At 53.1% G+C, this 17,621-nt stretch overlaps 5 protein-coding genes across 5 annotated transcripts; 2 read left to right on the top strand and 3 right to left on the bottom strand.

Moving 5' to 3' along the window:
• Window positions 1-379: 379 nt before the first annotated feature.
• PG985_006572 (uncharacterized protein) lies at window positions 380-1,474 on the bottom strand (the record flags this gene model as incomplete). Its single annotated transcript, XM_066826341.1, has 1 exon — window positions 380-1,474. The coding sequence occupies one exon, from the start codon at window positions 1,472-1,474 to the stop codon at window positions 380-382; it is 1,095 nt and encodes a 364-aa protein (XP_066685948.1).
• A 1,847-nt stretch (window positions 1,475-3,321) lies between these two features.
• On the bottom strand, window positions 3,322-3,967 carry PG985_006571 (uncharacterized protein; the record flags this gene model as incomplete). The annotated part of the gene is made up of 2 exons (XM_066826340.1): window positions 3,322-3,651; window positions 3,746-3,967. The coding sequence occupies 2 exons, from the start codon at window positions 3,965-3,967 to the stop codon at window positions 3,322-3,324; spliced, it is 552 nt and encodes a 183-aa protein (XP_066685947.1).
• Window positions 3,968-4,495: 528 nt separating this feature from the next.
• Window positions 4,496-5,789, bottom strand: PG985_006570 (uncharacterized protein; the record flags this gene model as incomplete). Its single annotated transcript, XM_066826339.1, has 3 exons — window positions 4,496-5,209; window positions 5,277-5,526; window positions 5,590-5,789. The coding sequence occupies 3 exons, from the start codon at window positions 5,787-5,789 to the stop codon at window positions 4,496-4,498; spliced, it is 1,164 nt and encodes a 387-aa protein (XP_066685946.1).
• A 2,038-nt stretch (window positions 5,790-7,827) lies between these two features.
• Window positions 7,828-9,425, top strand: PG985_006569 (uncharacterized protein; the record flags this gene model as incomplete). Its single annotated transcript, XM_066826338.1, has 3 exons — window positions 7,828-8,373; window positions 8,469-8,720; window positions 8,775-9,425. 3 exons carry the CDS (start codon window positions 7,828-7,830, stop codon window positions 9,423-9,425), a joined length of 1,449 nt encoding a protein of 482 aa, XP_066685945.1.
• A 4,339-nt stretch (window positions 9,426-13,764) lies between these two features.
• On the top strand, window positions 13,765-17,529 carry PG985_006568 (ABC transporter; the record flags this gene model as incomplete). Its single annotated transcript, XM_066826337.1, has 6 exons — window positions 13,765-15,143; window positions 15,198-15,845; window positions 15,928-16,119; window positions 16,180-16,350; window positions 16,403-16,793; window positions 16,858-17,529. The coding sequence occupies 6 exons, from the start codon at window positions 13,765-13,767 to the stop codon at window positions 17,527-17,529; spliced, it is 3,453 nt and encodes a 1,150-aa protein (XP_066685944.1).
• Window positions 17,530-17,621: the final 92 nt, after the last annotated feature.

The raw sequence follows: 17,621 nt of genomic DNA, 5'->3' as shown, positions 1-17,621 counted from the left end.
AGCGACCGACAAACTTTCCATACGCACATGGAGGTGATGAGTTCGGGTCTCGATGTCACTGAAACATGGCCATCGATACATCACTTCATGATTCGATAGTGTGCTACGATATCTCGATAACGTAGGGCGTACGTGACATCGCTGTATGTGGCGAAGCGCAGTTGCTTTGCTGCGAATCAGATCATATCTCTACATCCCTTGCAGTTCTCTGGCCTCGATGTAACCGTAAGCTAGACAAGCTACATGGCTCCCTTCCTAACCCGGCATCATCATGCATGCGCACTGCAGACCGTGCCCCCACTTCCATGTTCTTGGCCCCTATTCCCGGTATGCGCCATATCTAAGTGAGGTCACACTCGACTGAATGGCCCATACCAGCCTACTGAGAGGTCCTCGCTCTCTTTGAGCCAGCGCTGTTGTTATCATCGTCGTCGAGGCCAGAGCGTCGCATCCGGCGAAGGAGAGCTATGTCTGTCGGATCTTCCGCAGGTCGGGCCTGCGCAAGCCCCTGGGCGGCGGCCGCAGCCTTCCGCTGAGAAATGCAATCCTTCAGGCCACAGTACAGCTCGTACAACAGCTTGATGGCATTGTCCGACACAGGGACAACCAGATCCGTCTCGCCGATACCTGCATTGTCCTTGACGTTGCCGGATATGGCCTCAACATACTGGTAGCCGCCCGCGGGAAGAAGAAACGCCAAGACAAGCTCACTATCTTCCACTTTCTTCTGAATCATGCTGTTAGACTGGGCCATGTTCACATCAAGGAAGGTACCGAGTCGATGATTTTGCGGCAGAACCATCAATGAATCGTTTTCGTGGGCTGGCTTGTTGCGCTTCGGGGCCGATTTGGCATTCTTCATGCCCAAAGCCGTGGTGTATGCCTTGAGAAGGTCGGCTTTGTGCCGAAGAGCTCTGCCATATGCGTGCTGCAGGATCTTGACATTCTTTGTGGTAGGTAGCATGATGGATGCTGGCGAGGCCATCGGGGTGACATCACCATCCATCTGACTGATGATGATCTGAGGCATACTCATATCGGGCTTGGTGAGGTTATAGAAGATCCTGCCCTCAATGTTGACCAGGCCCAGGAGTTTGTTGATTTCGTGATCACGGCCAATACCAGGTAGGCTCATGGAGCCATCGAGACAGCCCTTGTTCTTCAGGGTGTGGGACATCCGTAGCGCCTCTTTCACCCTGCTATCAGCTCTATAGGTTTCCGAGCGAATGAACTGGATAGCATCTCTGAAACCTCTCATGGCAGCATCCCGTTGCATGATAAATGGCGCAGCATCGGAGGCATCCGGATGTTGGCTCACTTCGTTGGCTGCACTGATGGCGTGTTGAGCAAAGCTGTCAATTGCAGATACAATCGCTGCCAAACGACTTTCAACGCTGTCTGCGTCATGTTTCGTTGCTGCCTCCAGGTCAGAGACGTGTTCGGGTGTGGGCGATCCCAGGCAGTCGTGAGCCATGGTTGACCGCCAATGATTTCATGGACTTTCGGTGACAAATGCATATAAGTCCTCCAGCAAAGAACTCTGGCTCCTAGCATAAATACTGTCAGAAATAGGGCTTACATGTTTGCGAAGTGTTGTGAGATGGCCATGACTCCCCGGGATTATGATAAGTTGAGCAGATGAAAATAAACTCACAGCAGCATGAAGCGAAGCGGCGTACTCTATCCTTCAAGAAATTCTCGGCCAAAGAGCCAAACTCTTGCTGTCAATTGATCGTCGAGTTGTTGGGCGAAATGCTTTTGTAAGGAGCATGGGGCTCTGGGCGCGTGTTCCTCAGTAACTGCAGTAAGTAAGACGGTGTTGAGTGAAACTCACTATATGGTCTTGTTTTTTCAGCGACTGGTTTGCCAATGGTGGGCTACTGCCTGCTATCCCATTGAAAATGCTCACGTGGGATATTGTAGCTTGTTGCTCCCAGAAGTTTGCAGTGATCAGTTAAGTACTTATGGTAGCTAAAGCTCTCTGGGCAGCGCGCGTTCCGGTCATTGCTATAAGTACGCGTCGACTTATAATGAGTGAGTGCTATAGAAAGCAGCGGGGTATCAACTGTCCAGCATACTTAACTGATCTTTATGTTCTGTCACGCTGTTCTATTGCGGTTCAAAACAGCTCGTGGTTGGACCTCTAGGGGCAGACTTCTTTCCAAGCACACGACGTCGAAGGCATTCTTGAACGTGTCTTATTCACCTCACAAATGCACAACCGAAACAGTGCATGGTAAAGGCCCTGATTACTCCTTCTATGCAAAGTGGTGGAAAACGGGAAACAGGAAATGGCAGCTCATTGGCCCTCCCGAACCCCAACATGTCAAAGCGAAATTCGATTAGGTCTGACTACCGTAACCTATGTATTTACGAGTAGGGATGATTCTTCTTATCCCTAGTGTCCCTAGCTCCTCCCCCTTTCTTATGACCGAGTGTGAACATAAGCTTTTGGCAAGTGAAGTTCCATACCAGTGTCTAACCCCCCTTTCAGGTCCCAGATTGATCCCCAACAAATGTCCGTAGTGGCGCATTCTGCTTCCTCTTCTTTTGGAAGAAGCGCCTCAGGAGCAGGTATCCTATCGCTGCGCCGAGTAACACGATGACGAGAACGCATATTGTAGCTATCAAGGCCCCGGAGCCGGTATGTGAAGATGCCGAGGCAGAGCGAAGGTGGTTTTGGACAGCCATGGCGGAATGTTCTTGGACTCTCCGAAGGAGGTCGTTGTTGGGTGTTATGGCCGCAGCCATGGTGGAGATATCGACAATTCCAATTCCGATATCAAGCTCTAGAGCAAGGATGCTGCTTCGAACAAACCCTGGAGCAAGGGGGGGTATCTGGGCTATACTAAGTTTATGTGAGTGGTGATACTGGTAAAATCACTGGGGGGTCCGGCTTGCTACTGGGCAGTCATTCTCATCGTCTTTGTTCAATTCCAACACTAACTGCATGCGTTGCCACAAGAGTGAATGCCCCCTTTGTTTTGCCTAAGTCGGCGTGCAAGCGCTAAACCAACTGACACCACTGAGACCACCTACCTTGGACACAGGTACTAAAACAGCTGTCAATACCCGTGACGAACGGAAATTAGGCAGAATAGTGGTTACTAAGATATGCCCTATCTTCTTATGACACAATGGCAGGTCAGATCAACACAGGGTTCAAGCTCCCCGACTTATCTACTGCAAGAGAGACTTTTCTTGATATGTGACCCCTAACTGAGTAGCTTTTCCTGTTGGCAACAGTGAGTAGTGAGCCGCTCACTACGGCTTCGTCTTTTGCCATCTACCTCGATGCCATTCGCGGTTCCCTAGTGGGAATCAATCCCCGCCGCCACCCTGGGTCTCCAGGGCATTCGGCGACTGCAGCCAGATCTGCCACCAAGCGCAGCTCCCCTGGAACGAGTCGTCGCTGCAAGGAGCCATGACGCCATTCTGGCTCCCACTGGTGCAGCCGCTTAGCAAGGACACCTGGCTGGCGAACCACTCTGCCCCAACCTGAAGTTCCGAGTCCTCGTTAGAACACCACTTGGCCACGCAGGCGCCGCTGGTGAAGCCGACGCACTGATGGGCATCGGCGTAAATGGTTCCGGTGTTCTTGGCAAGGCTGGCGACCAATGTCGAGCAGTCGCTGGGCAAAGCCTCCAGTTTCTGTAAGCATTCGTGTTAGTCGGCCCGAGAAATTTATATGCATGACCCAGGTTAGGCGGCTGGGAAGCAACGCCGTGGCGGGGAAATCACTTACTCCGAAGCAAGTGTATGCGCCGCCCGCATCCTCGTCAACCTTGGTAATGTTGGATGAAGCTCGCTTGTCCGGGGTGCCCTGGGCGATGTTGGCCGTGGGGAGAGACGGGCTGCCCAGCTCTTGGGCAGTCGAGGAGAGGACACCATCAGCGAGGGGCAGTGAAGAGGCGACTGCAATGCAGAAGCCGAGGAGAGCGACAACTAGATGGAAGACGGTCTGCATGGTGGATGTGACGCTTCGTGTAGTAGAATATCGAAGGCTTGGTGTTGCTAGCAATTGCGTCGAGAGGTAGGAGAGCAGATGCTGCGATCCGAGAAGCAAAGGCGAGTGCTGTAAGTGGTGAGGTGTTTTCGCAGGTGGAGATTCGAGTCGAGGGTGAGGATGAGGATGAGAAAAAGACTGAGCCTTAGGGTGTTATTATAGCCATCGACATGCAGCAATGTATTCAATCCAGCCAGGTTGACATTATGTTTTCACGGTCACAATGTATTCACGGCCACAATGTTTAGTAGTTCACAATGTGTTCACAACCACAATGTGTTTGACAAAAGATGATATCCACAGAAGAGAAAGCAGCAGAGCGCAAGGTTCTATCGCAAACGCGTGGTACGGCTGGTTATCAAGCCCACAGCTTGCACCTTGAATTGAATAAACCCTCTTGAGTAAAGCGATCCTAGGTGACTCCGGCCAGGGTTGCATCCATGAGAGTACGGCTGGAGCTGGATATGGGCATGACTCGAATAGCATACCTTAGAGGTACACATAGCAAAAAGGTTCCCCTCCCAGGGTGTCAAGCAGCTGTGAGATGGGCCGCTCAGGGGCGTTTGGCTGGCCCATGTAGATAGTATCTTGCAGTGTTGTGTTCCGGCTAGGGGGATTGTTCAAGATGGTGATAGTCCCGGCTACGGTGAAGGCCTGGTTTGAATGTAAGGCCTGCCACAACCACCACACACGATCGAGCATAGAATGGTGAAGCCAGAAAGCGGGATCAGCTGGTGACGAGTAGAGGTCGCCTGCGTCGCCACCAATCATGAAGTGGCCCGCCGCGTGCAAACCCAGAAACCCTTGCGAAAAGCGGCCTTGTAGTTCGTTCTGGAACGTCTCGATACTGCCGGCAGCGGGGCCAATGGTGAGGTTCAGCAAGTTGGTAGGTGTGAGCCACTTCTCTGCGGTGTAGGCGCTCAGATCTCGCTTCAAGCATCGCGGGTTCCATGCAAACCGGTCAGGTACCTTGGCTTCACCGTCCATGGTGGGAGATATCGGGCCAAGATTGACCGTCATGTCTTTGAACGGCCCATCTGTGATACACCCACCACCGTTCCCTGAAGGGAGAATTATGGCTCCCGCGCCGCCTACACTGCCGTTGTGTGCCACGAAAGCACCGTCGCCGCTCATGCTGGTCTCACTGCCATCAAACACAGGCGACTTGGCTGGGTTTCCCTGATAGGAAAACCAGTTCCAGTACTGCAGGCGATAGATGTTGTGTAAGAGCAGAGCCCCTGGAAAGTACATGGTTGGAGCCGTGACTTACTGGCTGGTAGCCCTGATATTGGCACTCCTCTCTCAGCGCCGTCTCATACGACCAGACAAAGTATCGATGCCAGCTTAAAAAGTTACCAGTGCCGTGAATCGACAAGGTCTGGTTGATGTGTTGAGCAACAAAGTCGTCGTATCGGCTTTTGGCACCAGGCACCGCAGCTGGGTTCAACTTGGAAGGCTTGGCCATGAGACAGTTCACGGCCTGAGTGTACGACTTCCTCTCCGAAGCTGCCATGGTAGCCCTAGTCTTAAGCGTTAGTACGCATGCAAGGGGCACAGACGGGACTGTCTGGGGGCAGACTGACCAGTCCTTACGGACGTGGGCGTTGAAGATGTTACATGTTGAGGGTCCCTTCTCGTGTGTGGCTGCTTTGTTCAATGTCGCAGTGGCTTGTTCCTGTAGATCATCCAATGCGTTCCGCTGGCGGGCAACGGACGCCGAAACAGTTTGTATGACGCTCGAGGCCACTATGATTGCGGGCTGGATGTACATGTTGAATTGCATAACAAGATCGCAGGAGACAGAGAGACCAGATACTTACGGATGCCAAAAAAGGAACACTTGGGAAGTCACTTCGGTTTAAATAAGCAACATCAAGTATAATGAGGGGGTATACGGAGGAATGCATGTTATAGGTTAGTTCATGTAAGCAAGTCAGCAAAGATGATGGGGCCTCATGTTCTAGTACTTGGCACCTAGGATCCGCACCAATGAACATGGACTGGGGTTGAGATCATTGGCTTCCTATGCAAACGAGGCACGACTTCTGGAAAGGAGAGTCATCCGGAAAATGGGACACGAGCCGGGATTCGGTGTCGACTGATCAGTGTCGTCTGCGAGCCAATAGCTCCTGCACTGTCTTATTCTTAGCATATGCCCCCTTGTAAAAGGGCCCTTAGACAGTTAACTACAACTGCAAAAACCGCAGATTTGTTGTCTGATGCTCAGGGTGGTAATAAATCAGAGCTAGCGATGTATCAGAAACGGCATATATGCTGGCGAGACAGTCGACCTTTTTGACGGCATTGGTTCTCTTGCCTGTCGAGTGCTGTAATTCTATCCTCCGGCCTCAGGGGTGAAAATCGAGTCTCTCCACGTAGGCGTTTTCGTGGTACATTGCTCCGCACAACAGACTATACCACCGATTGCGCGATGCCGTTAAATACAACCTGGACCCCCTCAGGAGAATATCATTCGGAGAGAGAAACTTGGGCACTATTCTCTCCGTGACAGTCACTGCCCATGCGGTCGCTTTCAAAGGCGGCGGGGAGAGACGACTACACCATGATTACCTGTATCGTAGGCTGATGATCCTTCGTTGTTTCAAGGGAACCCAGGATGACTATTTGAAGATGTGTGCCGTCGTAGGACTTTGGTGCTTCATCCTCTGAGGATATGGTCGACATTATCATGCCATGACCGCGGAAGACACCTAGATCTTTAACGAGCTCAATTCCTTCCAGACACTGTTCTCGGCCATGCCCGCCCTTGGGTTGCTCAAGATCTCCGTCGCTTTGTCCCTTCTTCGATTGGATACCAGCAAATGGTATTCGCGGTCATTGTGGGGGCTGGTTTTATACTATGTTCGCTTGGTTGACCCTCTGACTTCAATGCTAGGCAGTCGACGGATCCTGGAACAAGACCTTGGGCCCAAAGTGCTGTGGCTCTGGGCATTGTCAGAGCATACTATCAGATCGGCTTTGGTGCAGAGAAGGACAGGACCTTCAACCAGTCCATAACCTGCCCCGTGAGACTTCCAAATCGGTCGATACACACAGCCTCCAACTCAACGTCGGCAGCGAGCATAGCCGCCTGCTGCCCAATACTCAAACCGCTCATTGGAACAGCCTTCGGCCTCTCACGACGGGCTGAGACGTATGGGAATTATGACAACACTGCCCGATCTGGGCCAGCGGTGGCCGCGGACATGTCCCATATCCGGGTGATAGCTGTTTCGAGATGCAAGAGCCGAACCTGCACACCTTACCTAAGCACAAAAAGCGACAGCAATACATCATGTCGTCATGCGAAATCAGGCATCAGGTCAACGGCGCGGGAAGCGAAGAGTCAATTTTGCGGGGCCTTCCACTAGGGGAGCTATGTGCAGAGTATGAGATTAGTACATCAGATGTATCAAATATAAGTACCTTGAAAGAAACCAGCAAATAGTTCAACGTTGGGATGTCGACAACCAATTGCATGTTGATTTGATTTGTTCTTTGCTGATTTGCAAGCATTACTTTCTTAATTGATCGTTTGTTTGGTTGTCGGTTCGGGTTGTACTGGCATTATTTGTTGCCACAAGCGCAGCCACAGAAGCGGGAGTCAACTGGTTACGCACCTGAAGTAAGAGCGGACCCAGCGGCTTGGAAATGATATCAATCAGCTTGAACTTGCAGCCAGCCTGACGCCCGAGCCGTCAACCTCTGGAATACATATTCGCGCATGGGCTTGGAACTCCCGCAGCCAGCGACTGCTCTGTGTTCACATCCCCACTAGCCTGCGTTATGGCCCGGCCCTGACAGATTCGATTTGCGACATCATGGCCTCCACGCCATCTCCTCCCATCTCCCACGCCCCAGGCGATGCGACAACATTCGACGATACTGCCGCCACGTATCCGATCCAAAGCGACACCATACCATATGAAGACGCGGCCCCCGCGCCCCAGATTCCAGATCATCGCGAGACCTCGAACGTGGAACCAGCCGCGACGCTATCCCCAGCGCAAGATGCACCAGATGACGTAAATAGGTGCTTCATATGCCTCGAGGACGAACCCCCGACGAACCTACCTGCAGGCTGGGTGACACCCTGCACATGCTCGCTAGAAGGACACCAGCAGTGTATGCTTACGTGGGTGGCCGACCTCGAGGCACAAGGGAAGGAGATCAAATGCCCCGTCTGCCAATCGCCCATCCAGGTTCTGGACAGATGGGACCCTGCAGTGCAGTTGAGCGACGAGGTCATGCGATCCCTCTCCAACATGTCGCCGTTTGTGCTGCTTAGCTTCCTCGGCGGAGGCGCGCTCGTCAGCAGTGCTTTCTATGGCATGCATGCGTTGGAGATTTTTGCTGGTCCAGAAGCAGTGAGTATATTAATTGGAACTGTCGCATAGGGATTTCTCGGCGTCAAGTAACCGCGCGAGTGTGCCCACGTGCTTTGCTGACACTGAGATGCCAGGCACTTCGCTATGTGTTCAAGAGCCGTGCAGAGTATACGGACTACTGGTCTATTGCAATGAGCAAGGTCAAGGAAACGTTGCCTGCTCTGATTCCGCAAGAAGAGGACGCCACCCGAGCTGTTCGATACGGGCCTGATGGAGAGGGCAAAGTAAATGTCCTGCATTTCCTCAGTCTCACCATGATAGGACCGGCGCTTGTCCTCAACAGGCTATATCTGGGAAATCTTGTTATTGTGCCCAGCTCTGTTGTTGTAAGGCCTCAAGCTATGCCACGTCCACGCCCATATCACTGACCGTGCTTACAGTATGCCATGTTCTTCGTGGAACATCAGTCTGATCTGCTCGCATGGCCGCCCGGACCGCAGAAGGCCATGGCTGTTTTTCCTACCATCAAGGCTTTGTACCTTCAAGCCTACTGGATCTGCGCCAAGATGGTTGACCGGCGAGTAGAGGCCGCCCTAGCAAGAAGCCGAGGCCTGCCGGGGGAGACAGAGACGGCTGAGCGTGTTGCAGCTCCGCAGGTGAACGATGCACACGTGGCTCCCGAAGAAGAAGCAGATATCATTGAATTAGCCATCGGCGAAGAAGCAGAGGAAGAAGCCGATGAGCCGCAAAATGGCCCGGCTCAAGCTCAGGCCCGAGCCGATCGGCGAGCCAACCCCAACAGCTCATTGAGTTCTGTACTTAATTTCTTTGCCGGCGCGCTGCTCTGGCCCACGGTATCGTATAGCGTAGGGAACCTGCTACGTTTGACACTACCAAAACCGTGGGTTACACGACCTTCCACAGGTCCAATTACAGGCCTATTACAGGAGAGATGGGGGAGAAGCTTGATCGGCGGCTGCCTCTTCGTCGTCTTGAAAGACGCTTTCTTCCTATACACAAAGTATAGGAGAGCTATCAACCGACCCCACCGAAGGATTGTGAGCGTAGCCAGAAGAGAGAGGGCCGACTAAGCCCCCCGAATGCCCTCGACGATGCCCAAATAACGTGGCTGTCGGCGGGCCTAATGGAACATGCGACCGAGGCGTGGCTCGCTCAGCATGAGGCGGGGTTAATCTTGTAGGTTTCACTGGGATATGCAACAGGTACATATGCTCCTACTCACTAATACAACCAAGACGCTCTATATGGCAGCCGCTGCAGCTGTGAAATATAGTCTCTCTGATGCTCGGATGCTCTGAGCACTGGCCTGATCGCGAGACGGGTCCTTCTCGGAAGAGTGATTCTCAAAACGGCACAAATGCAACACTGCGCCTAGCCGAGAGGAGGGGGTTGCCACACCGGCCGCAAAGCATATGGCAACGTCTGCAGGATGGCACAATGCTGGGGTATGGGTTGGGTGGCCTTGCGTCGTGATCAATCGTGTCACAAGTGAGATCTCTCAATATAAGACACTGCGGGAACACAGCTTTGCGATGCCTCCAAGAGAAGCATCGGAGAGATCTGATCTGCCCATTCCCATTCGCATGAGGCCCTGATCCTGCTGGTTTGAGTTTGAGATACGGCCATGCAAGTTTGCCCAACGCAGCACAGCATGCAAGTGTGCAAGTGTGCACGATTTCGGAGCGCAGTCCTCTTCGCCTAGGTATGCTATGTAGTAAGCGAGCAGGTACTACGGGCGTCTACATCTACTGCATATTCTGCATCTAACATAATTTTGACGCCTCAAATAATGACGGGGTAGTAGGCACTGGGCCGCGCACACGCACACGCACACACACACACACACACACACACACACACACACACCGCTATGCCTTCCAACCTGGCCTATCCTTATGCATGTCCCAGAATGCCATGCTCAGCATCCCGATGTGTAATCTCTTATGTACGTACTAGCGGGTTACCGGTAGTCTGGGTTTCCCTGTGCCCCCTGTCTCCTGCGCGCGCATGAGTAGGCGGAGATTTTGGGGATAGTGCGGCCCCAGCAGGCGGGAAGACGGTGAGCGGTCCCATACGTATGGGTGTGAGCCCCGCCACTTTCTTTCGTCCCTTGTCAATTGATCGGTTGCCAATATACACGACCTAAGCACTAGGAGCAGTGCGGCAAACAGCAGTCGAACCAACAACGTCCACGACATGCCATCTCCACGACACATCGGCTAGCATGGCTGGAGTGCTTCTTTGTCCCCAAGTCTCTTCTTGAAACACTACGTGACAAGCACAACTCTGCATCGTGGTCGCACAAATCGGAGAAGTCTAAATGAAGTTGTCGCCATGTCTCACCGCCACGTGTTTGATAGGGTCGCCTTGAAAGTGGTCAAGCAAGCAATCCGACCCCATGTCATCCGTGTCTGTGTGTCTGAAACGAACTGAGCATTTTTCTGCAAGTCTGCGGCGAGAGTCTGGTGGCTGGGGTAGGTAGTCCGTGATACCACATGGCAGCAGCAAGAAACATCTCACCTGATACGCCCCCCAGCAGGCTCGGCAGGACACCCTCAACGACAGCACGCGGCACGCGTTTTTGCAAAATTAAACGGCAAGCCATGGCTTGTTGCTGGTGCTGACAATATAACGGTGAGGCGGCTCGGAAGAAGCTGACTGCTTGGACGAATTCTAGTGTACCCGGAGTGGCCCACTGATTGGCCGGGATGGGGATTCACCACCCCATCCTTGCGTGCGTCTATTTGACCTGACAATCAATATCCGCCACTTTAGACAGCCAGCCATCTTGCCATCCATCCATCCATCCATGTGACGGTCCAGTGTGCCAGGCACCAAGCACCACTGAGTCACTGACAACACATACCGCTTGCCGCACCGTGCCTATACTACCAATGCTTCCTCCCATCGGTTCCGTCGACAGTCGTGCGTGCCATCACTCGACAAGCCCGCACGCGAGATGGGTCTGCGCGCTGCAAGGCGGCCGCATTGCTGGGCAGGCAGACTCCTCACTTCTCTCCAGGCCCGAGACATTGCCAAAGCATGTGCCGGGAGCTAGCGAATAGGATTTCGCGGAAATCGGGCCTGTCGAAAAACGAAAGATCTGGGGTTCGGATGGCTGATATTGAACGCCTTTCGGTTAGTACGCCTTGGCGCATACCGAATAGGCAATGGATGAGACCAAATGCGTGCAAGGGCTAGCAGAACCAATGCAAAATGCAAAAAGCCACAGCCACGCGTTTTCATGACGACCGGGACATGGGTGGCTGTCATTGGCCTGGCCGCCCTCCCGAGAGCCACCCCAGGAAAACGGTGAAAGCTCGAGACACGGGATCGGTGAGACGGTGGGAAATGGCCCTTGTCGTGATCCTGGGCGGGTACCATGGACGCAACCCCATCTCCAGACGTTCGGAGAATCCAGACATTGGCTGGACTGCGCCTGGCCAGACAGAACACGACAGCTCTAGTGCGGTGCCGGATCTGTCAAGGGACCTCACCAAACGAACACCCTTTGTTGTGTTTGTGTAGGGGGGTAGGGAGAGCAAGACTAGCCGGTCCATACTCCCTAACTTTCGAGGTTCTTTCAGGAAGCCTGCCTGCCTGCCTGCCTGCCTGCCTGCCTGCCTGCCTGCCTGCCTGCCTGCCTGCCTACCTACCTGTCTGCCTGACTCTGAAAGAGGCGAGCTTGGCAAGCGCTGTTGAGCAAGATTTCGCCGTTTGTTTCCTGTGAGGGCATATGTGCTTGCTTGCTTGCGTCGCCATTCCCGATCTTCTATCAGATCCTGTAAGCTGACGACAACGCATCAAAACTCCCGAGGTTGCCTCCCACAAAAACCACAAGTGCGCCCTCGCCGATTGTGTACCTGCTCATCCTCGTCGTCATCTGCAACCTCTTACTCACGATACATCGAGGCTGAAGGGTCAGCTGGTGTCATACGCGCTCGCTTACCAGCTGTAATAAACCAAACAAGGCTGTCAATAAGGGGCTGGCTGTCATTCGCCCGTTTTACGCATGTACGTATATAAGTCGATGCATCGGTACTGGCTGCCTGGAGTCATCGATTACCTAATTAGGGAATCTCAGAAGCAGGCAACACCTGGCCAAGAGCTGTTGAAGAAAATTCAGCTCATACCCCGTGCCCCAATCATACCAAAAGATAGAGGCCAATCCTGAAGCTGAAGCTGTGGGGATCTCTGACTGATATGTACTAACTCCAATCCGCTCTACAGGTGATTAATCAGAACTCGCTCAAGCAGGACGTTCCCCAGTTGTCTATCTGTGTAGGTCTGGTAGCCTGTATGCCTGTAAGTAAGAACGTTGCTCTCTTTTTTCGCCGTTTTCGCCGTATGGTAGACCCATTGGACTGGATACCTGCACTACTGCTGTTCTGTGCAAGCTTCGACGAGCCCGCTTCACAAAGAAGGTCCGGTTCTTCCGCCCTGTGCTCTTTCCCGATCCTAGTGGGGCACCTTCTGCTGCCGCGCGGGATTCTCTGTTCTGGTCCACGGGGTTCAAACGCTTCATGGCTCGATTTGTCCCGTACTCGATCCAATGACAAGCAAGTCCAGTTGAGGCCATGCACCACGACATCCATCCATACCTACATGTATGGAACTTCACATCCCTCAATTGATCTTCTCCCCAAGGCTCAGTACATGTAGTACCTGACCTCGTACCTTCCCCATGCCTGCCCGCGCTTGCCCTGCCTCGCCTTGCCTTGGTTCTTTCCCCCTACCTTATGTACCTTGGCTTCCTCGTCACGGGTCGTACTCGTGCAATCGACCTACACGCTCTGAGGAATTGTTTGCTTGCTGCTTCCGCTAGACCTAGGAGTCATGGTTGGAGCACTGCAACTTCCACTTACTAAGACGTGTTGGCAGAGCAGGGGACTCCGGGAGGCCGATATATCGAACTGTATTTTGCCCTTGCCGCAGGTTGGACGCATCTTGAAGTGCATGTATGCTGCCTCTCCTACCTGGTATAACTCAAATCAGCTCAAAAAGCTTTCGTTGCTGCCCAAAAGTCAACTCCGCAGTCACATACCGTTCCAAACTCTTGCCTAGCCAGGGAAGTCCAATTTGTCACACATCACGTACGGCCATACACATCTTCATCCTACCCATTGGCCTTCGTCACCCGCTCTCCTTCAAACACATACTGCCTTGGTTCTCTTCGCTTTTGTTTTTCAGGAACACCAGCTTCAACTCATACCTGACAACGGTATGCCGTTTACACGTATCTAATCCACTTTTGCAAACCCAGAAATTCTTGATTCAGACCTGAATTCTGACCCCCAAGACCCCAAGACCCCAAGACACGTGAGGGGACCCCATCCTAACACTTCAGTATATCAGCTCCTGCGGCAAGTGTTGATGCCCCCGTCTCGTTTATTACAGACAATTGCTACAATGGGAGACGGGCCACATGACCGGCTGCTGGCCAGCATTCACTACATCTATCCAACGATTGTCTTCACGTACTTTGCCATCACGTCTGCGGTTGCGGCCTGCACGCTCCAGACCACTTCAGACTCGCCCAATCCCCAACATAGGCGGCCAAGAAGCATAGTTGGCCTTCTGTTGTTGTTCAACCTCCTTTACCTGGTTCAACTCGTCGCCGAGGTCGTTGAGGCCATCATCCAGCAGGAATGGCCAGCCCCGGATGCTGTTGTTGGCTTGCTGTCATGCATGCTGGTATTTGGTATCCAGCAGACTACTCTGGGTGGCGGCGGGGCTTCAGGCATCGTCTGGTTCCCGTTCTACGGCTCCTGGCTCATCGCATTGGTGGCTGAACCAGCCATTGCAGCAATCACCATCCTGTCCACTATCCGCAGACCCGAACACTCGAGCGTTCACTTGTGGGTCAATGTGGCGATTGCTGCTGCTCGCTACTTCGTTCTCGCCCTTACTATCATCGTGTACTTCGTCTGGCGTGCTAGACCAGAGGAAACTAACAAAGACAACGAGAGTGATCCACTTCTACCCAAGTCTGGCGACAGGTCAAGCGAGGGAAACTACTCGGGTGACAGCGGCTACGGTACCAACTCGGAAGGGAACACCGAAACCACCAATTCGCAGGCCAACACCGAAGCTACGAACTCACCAAGCGATGGCGAATCCCCGTGGGAGCGTCAAGAGAGAGAGGCACGCGAGAAGGTGGAGAAGCGCCTGAAGAGCGAAGGCAGCTGGGTTGCCTATGCCAAGGGGTTTCTCGTGTTCTTCCCCTATGTCTGGCCGGTTGGCAACGGCCGTCTCCAGTTTCACGCGGCTCTTGTCGGTTTGTGCCTGATACTCGGCAATGTGGTGAATGTTCTCATCCCACGGCAGTTGGGCATTGTCATGGACACCTTGAGCGGAAAAGAAGCCGGTCGTAGCCCCTGGGCCGAGGTGGTCATCTTCGCCAGCTTGAAGTTAGCATCGTCCGAGGCTGGTATCAGCCTACTCCGCAACATGCTCTGGCTCCCTGTCGATTACTATGCAATCGAGGCCCTCTCGAATGCTGCATATTCCCACGTCATGAGGCTTTCGTCGGATTTCCATGACAGCCAAAGCTCCTCAGATCTGATCCTGGCCATATCGAGTGGGCACCACATCTCTAACATGCTTGAATCGATTTGTTTTCAGGCATTGCCGATGGTCGTGGATCTGGTGGTGGCATTCATCTACTTGTCGGTCAAGTTCGGCGCCTATGAAGGCTTCATCACTATAGCGACTGGTGTGGCATTCATCCAGGCAGCAACGTACATCGTCGGCATGTTCAAGGACAGAAGGAACAAAATGGTCAAGACGTGAGAATCCTAAAGAATGGCCCGGTATGGGTGACACTGCTAATATTCGGTTAGATACTTCGAAGAACACTATGTAAGACAGGCAGGTATTCAAGGTTGGCATACTGTTAGCGCCTTCAACCAGATACCTTACGAGGAGGGTCGGTATGCAACTGCCATCAACTCCAAAGTCTCGTCACTCAAGATGCTGTTCTCTGGCTACTACGTCGGCCATGCGTTTCAGTACCTGATACTGCTGTGCGGGCTGCTCGCTGGAGCATTCCTGGCCGTGTACCAGGTGAAGCATGGGCAGGCTACCGCTGGTGATTTCGTCATGTTCTTGACATACTGGGCCCAGCTTACGTCCCCGCTCCATTTCTTTGCCACGCTGGGCAAGAGTATCAGCCAGGACTTGGTTTATGCTGAGCGGCTTCTAGAGGTGATGCAAGCAAAGGCAACAATTGTTGATAAACCAGACGCCAAGCCAATCAATCTCCGGGGCGCCAAGGTTGAGTTCCGCAACGTCAGCTTCAGCTACGACAAGAAGAAGGACATCTTGAAGGGTGTGAAGCTGGTCGTACCTCCCGGCTCTTCAGCAGCATTTGTCGGAGCTACCGGCGCCGGCAAGTCGACGATTCTCAAACTTCTCGACAGATTCTATGATGTGACCTCCGGGTCCATCTTTATCGATGGACAAGACATTCGTGATATCCAACTTTCAAGGTATGCTTACTGCTTTGCTTTGATCTTGGCACGTTATGCGTGATAGTCTGGGAATTAGCTGTACTGATTGTATCCTTCTCAGTCTTCGCCAAAGCATGGGCATCGTCCCTCAGGCCCCGATACTTTTCGATGACACCATCATCAACAACATTCGGTATGCTCGCCATACGGCAAGTGATGAAGATATATACGAAGCATGCAAAGCTGCCGCCATTCATGACCATATCATGGGCTTCAGCGAAGGTTACAAGACCAGAGTGGGTGAGAGAGGAGTGTAAGCAACCATTTGGTCATTGCCATACTTGGTACCGGGCTATTGCTGACGATGAAACAGTAAGCTTTCGGGCGGTGAGCTTCAAAGAATTGCCATTGCTCGCGCAATCCTCAAGCGCCCTGATATTGTGCTTCTTGATGAGGCCACCAGCTCCGTCGACACCGAGACGGAGCAGAAGATCCAGGGCGGTTTACAAGCCCTGTGCGAAGGACGAACAACCTTTATTGTTGCGTTAGTAGCGTCCGTGATCTTTTTTGGGCACACTAACTAATTGAATGCGCAGTCACCGTCTCTCGACGGTCATGAATGCCGATACCATATTCGTGGTTTCAGATGGGGAGATTGCCGAGCAAGGGAGCCATGACGAGCTCCTGAAGAGAAAGGGGAAATATGCCGAGCTCTGGTCGAAACAGATATTCGCCAAGCCGAAGGAGCTGAAGGGGTCCAAGGACTCCGAACACGGAGACGAAACTAACCAACGGATCAAGTCTGCGGCATCAGATACTTCGCAAAGCACCTCTGATTCTAACAAGCAGCCCCCGCTGGAAAGTCAGAAACCAGTGACGACGCCACTTCGACGACCGATTGACACGCCGAAGTTGGACACGACCACCAAGGATAGCGAGGCCAACAATGACCAAGCCACCAGGACCCCTCGTGGACACAAGAAAGAGGTAGATCAGTCGAGAGATCAAGATTGATTTTTTGACTGACGCTGACTCTTACCTTTTGTCACAGGGCTCTAAGTTGAATCCGGGAGCCCCCGAGTTCACTCCCCGATCAGCCACTGCACCAGTTCGGAACGTTGCCGCGTTCGACCGCTGCAGCTGGGCTGACGACGTCCAAGCTGCAGCTGACAAGCAGTCTCATACTGTGACCTCGCCTATTTTCGACATCACCTCTTCCGGCGACCATATCCACAACGAGCCGGAGCACGTGACTCCAAAGCATGCAGGGCTCAAGCAGATGGATGGAAGCCCAGATGTGCCCATGGTCCCGGGTTACCGCAGACCTGAGACTCAAGATTCTTCTCGTTCTGTGTCGGATCCCGTTCATGAACAGGCGCCAAATACTCCCTCTACCCCTACCCCCACCAAGAGCGAGCCACCTCTCAAGAAGACACCAAACCAAGTAGGTGCGGCCCAAAGTCGCAGTGCCCGTCGTGATGCCCACCCGAACCATCCAAGAGCAGCCCAAAATGTCGGTACCCACGGCGACATGCGCCAGAACAAGATGAGTGGTCACCAGCAAGATGCGGCATCTGGCAGCCGAGGAAGAGGTCCGCACAACCGACAGCACCAGAGAGGTGGCACACGTGGCCGAGGTCGCCGCCACCCATCAAACACTCAGAACACCCATCGGCGAGGGGAGAGTGTAGCCGCTACGTCTTCGTCAGCCAAGCAGCCGTGAAGACGCCAACGATTTACCATTATTGCACTGTTTTACTGCCGTTTGCCTAGCTATTGCTTTATCTTGGGTTCATTGTGTACACCGGAGGAGGC

Source organism: Apiospora marii (assembly GCF_038362585.1).
Source record: "Apiospora marii strain CBS 49790 chromosome Unknown utg000004l_segment0_segment0, whole genome shotgun sequence".
NCBI classification, from domain to species: domain Eukaryota; kingdom Fungi; phylum Ascomycota; class Sordariomycetes; order Amphisphaeriales; family Apiosporaceae; genus Apiospora; species Apiospora marii.
The sequence above is the reverse complement of the archived record's forward strand: the minus strand, read 5'-3'. Positions and strand labels throughout refer to the sequence as shown.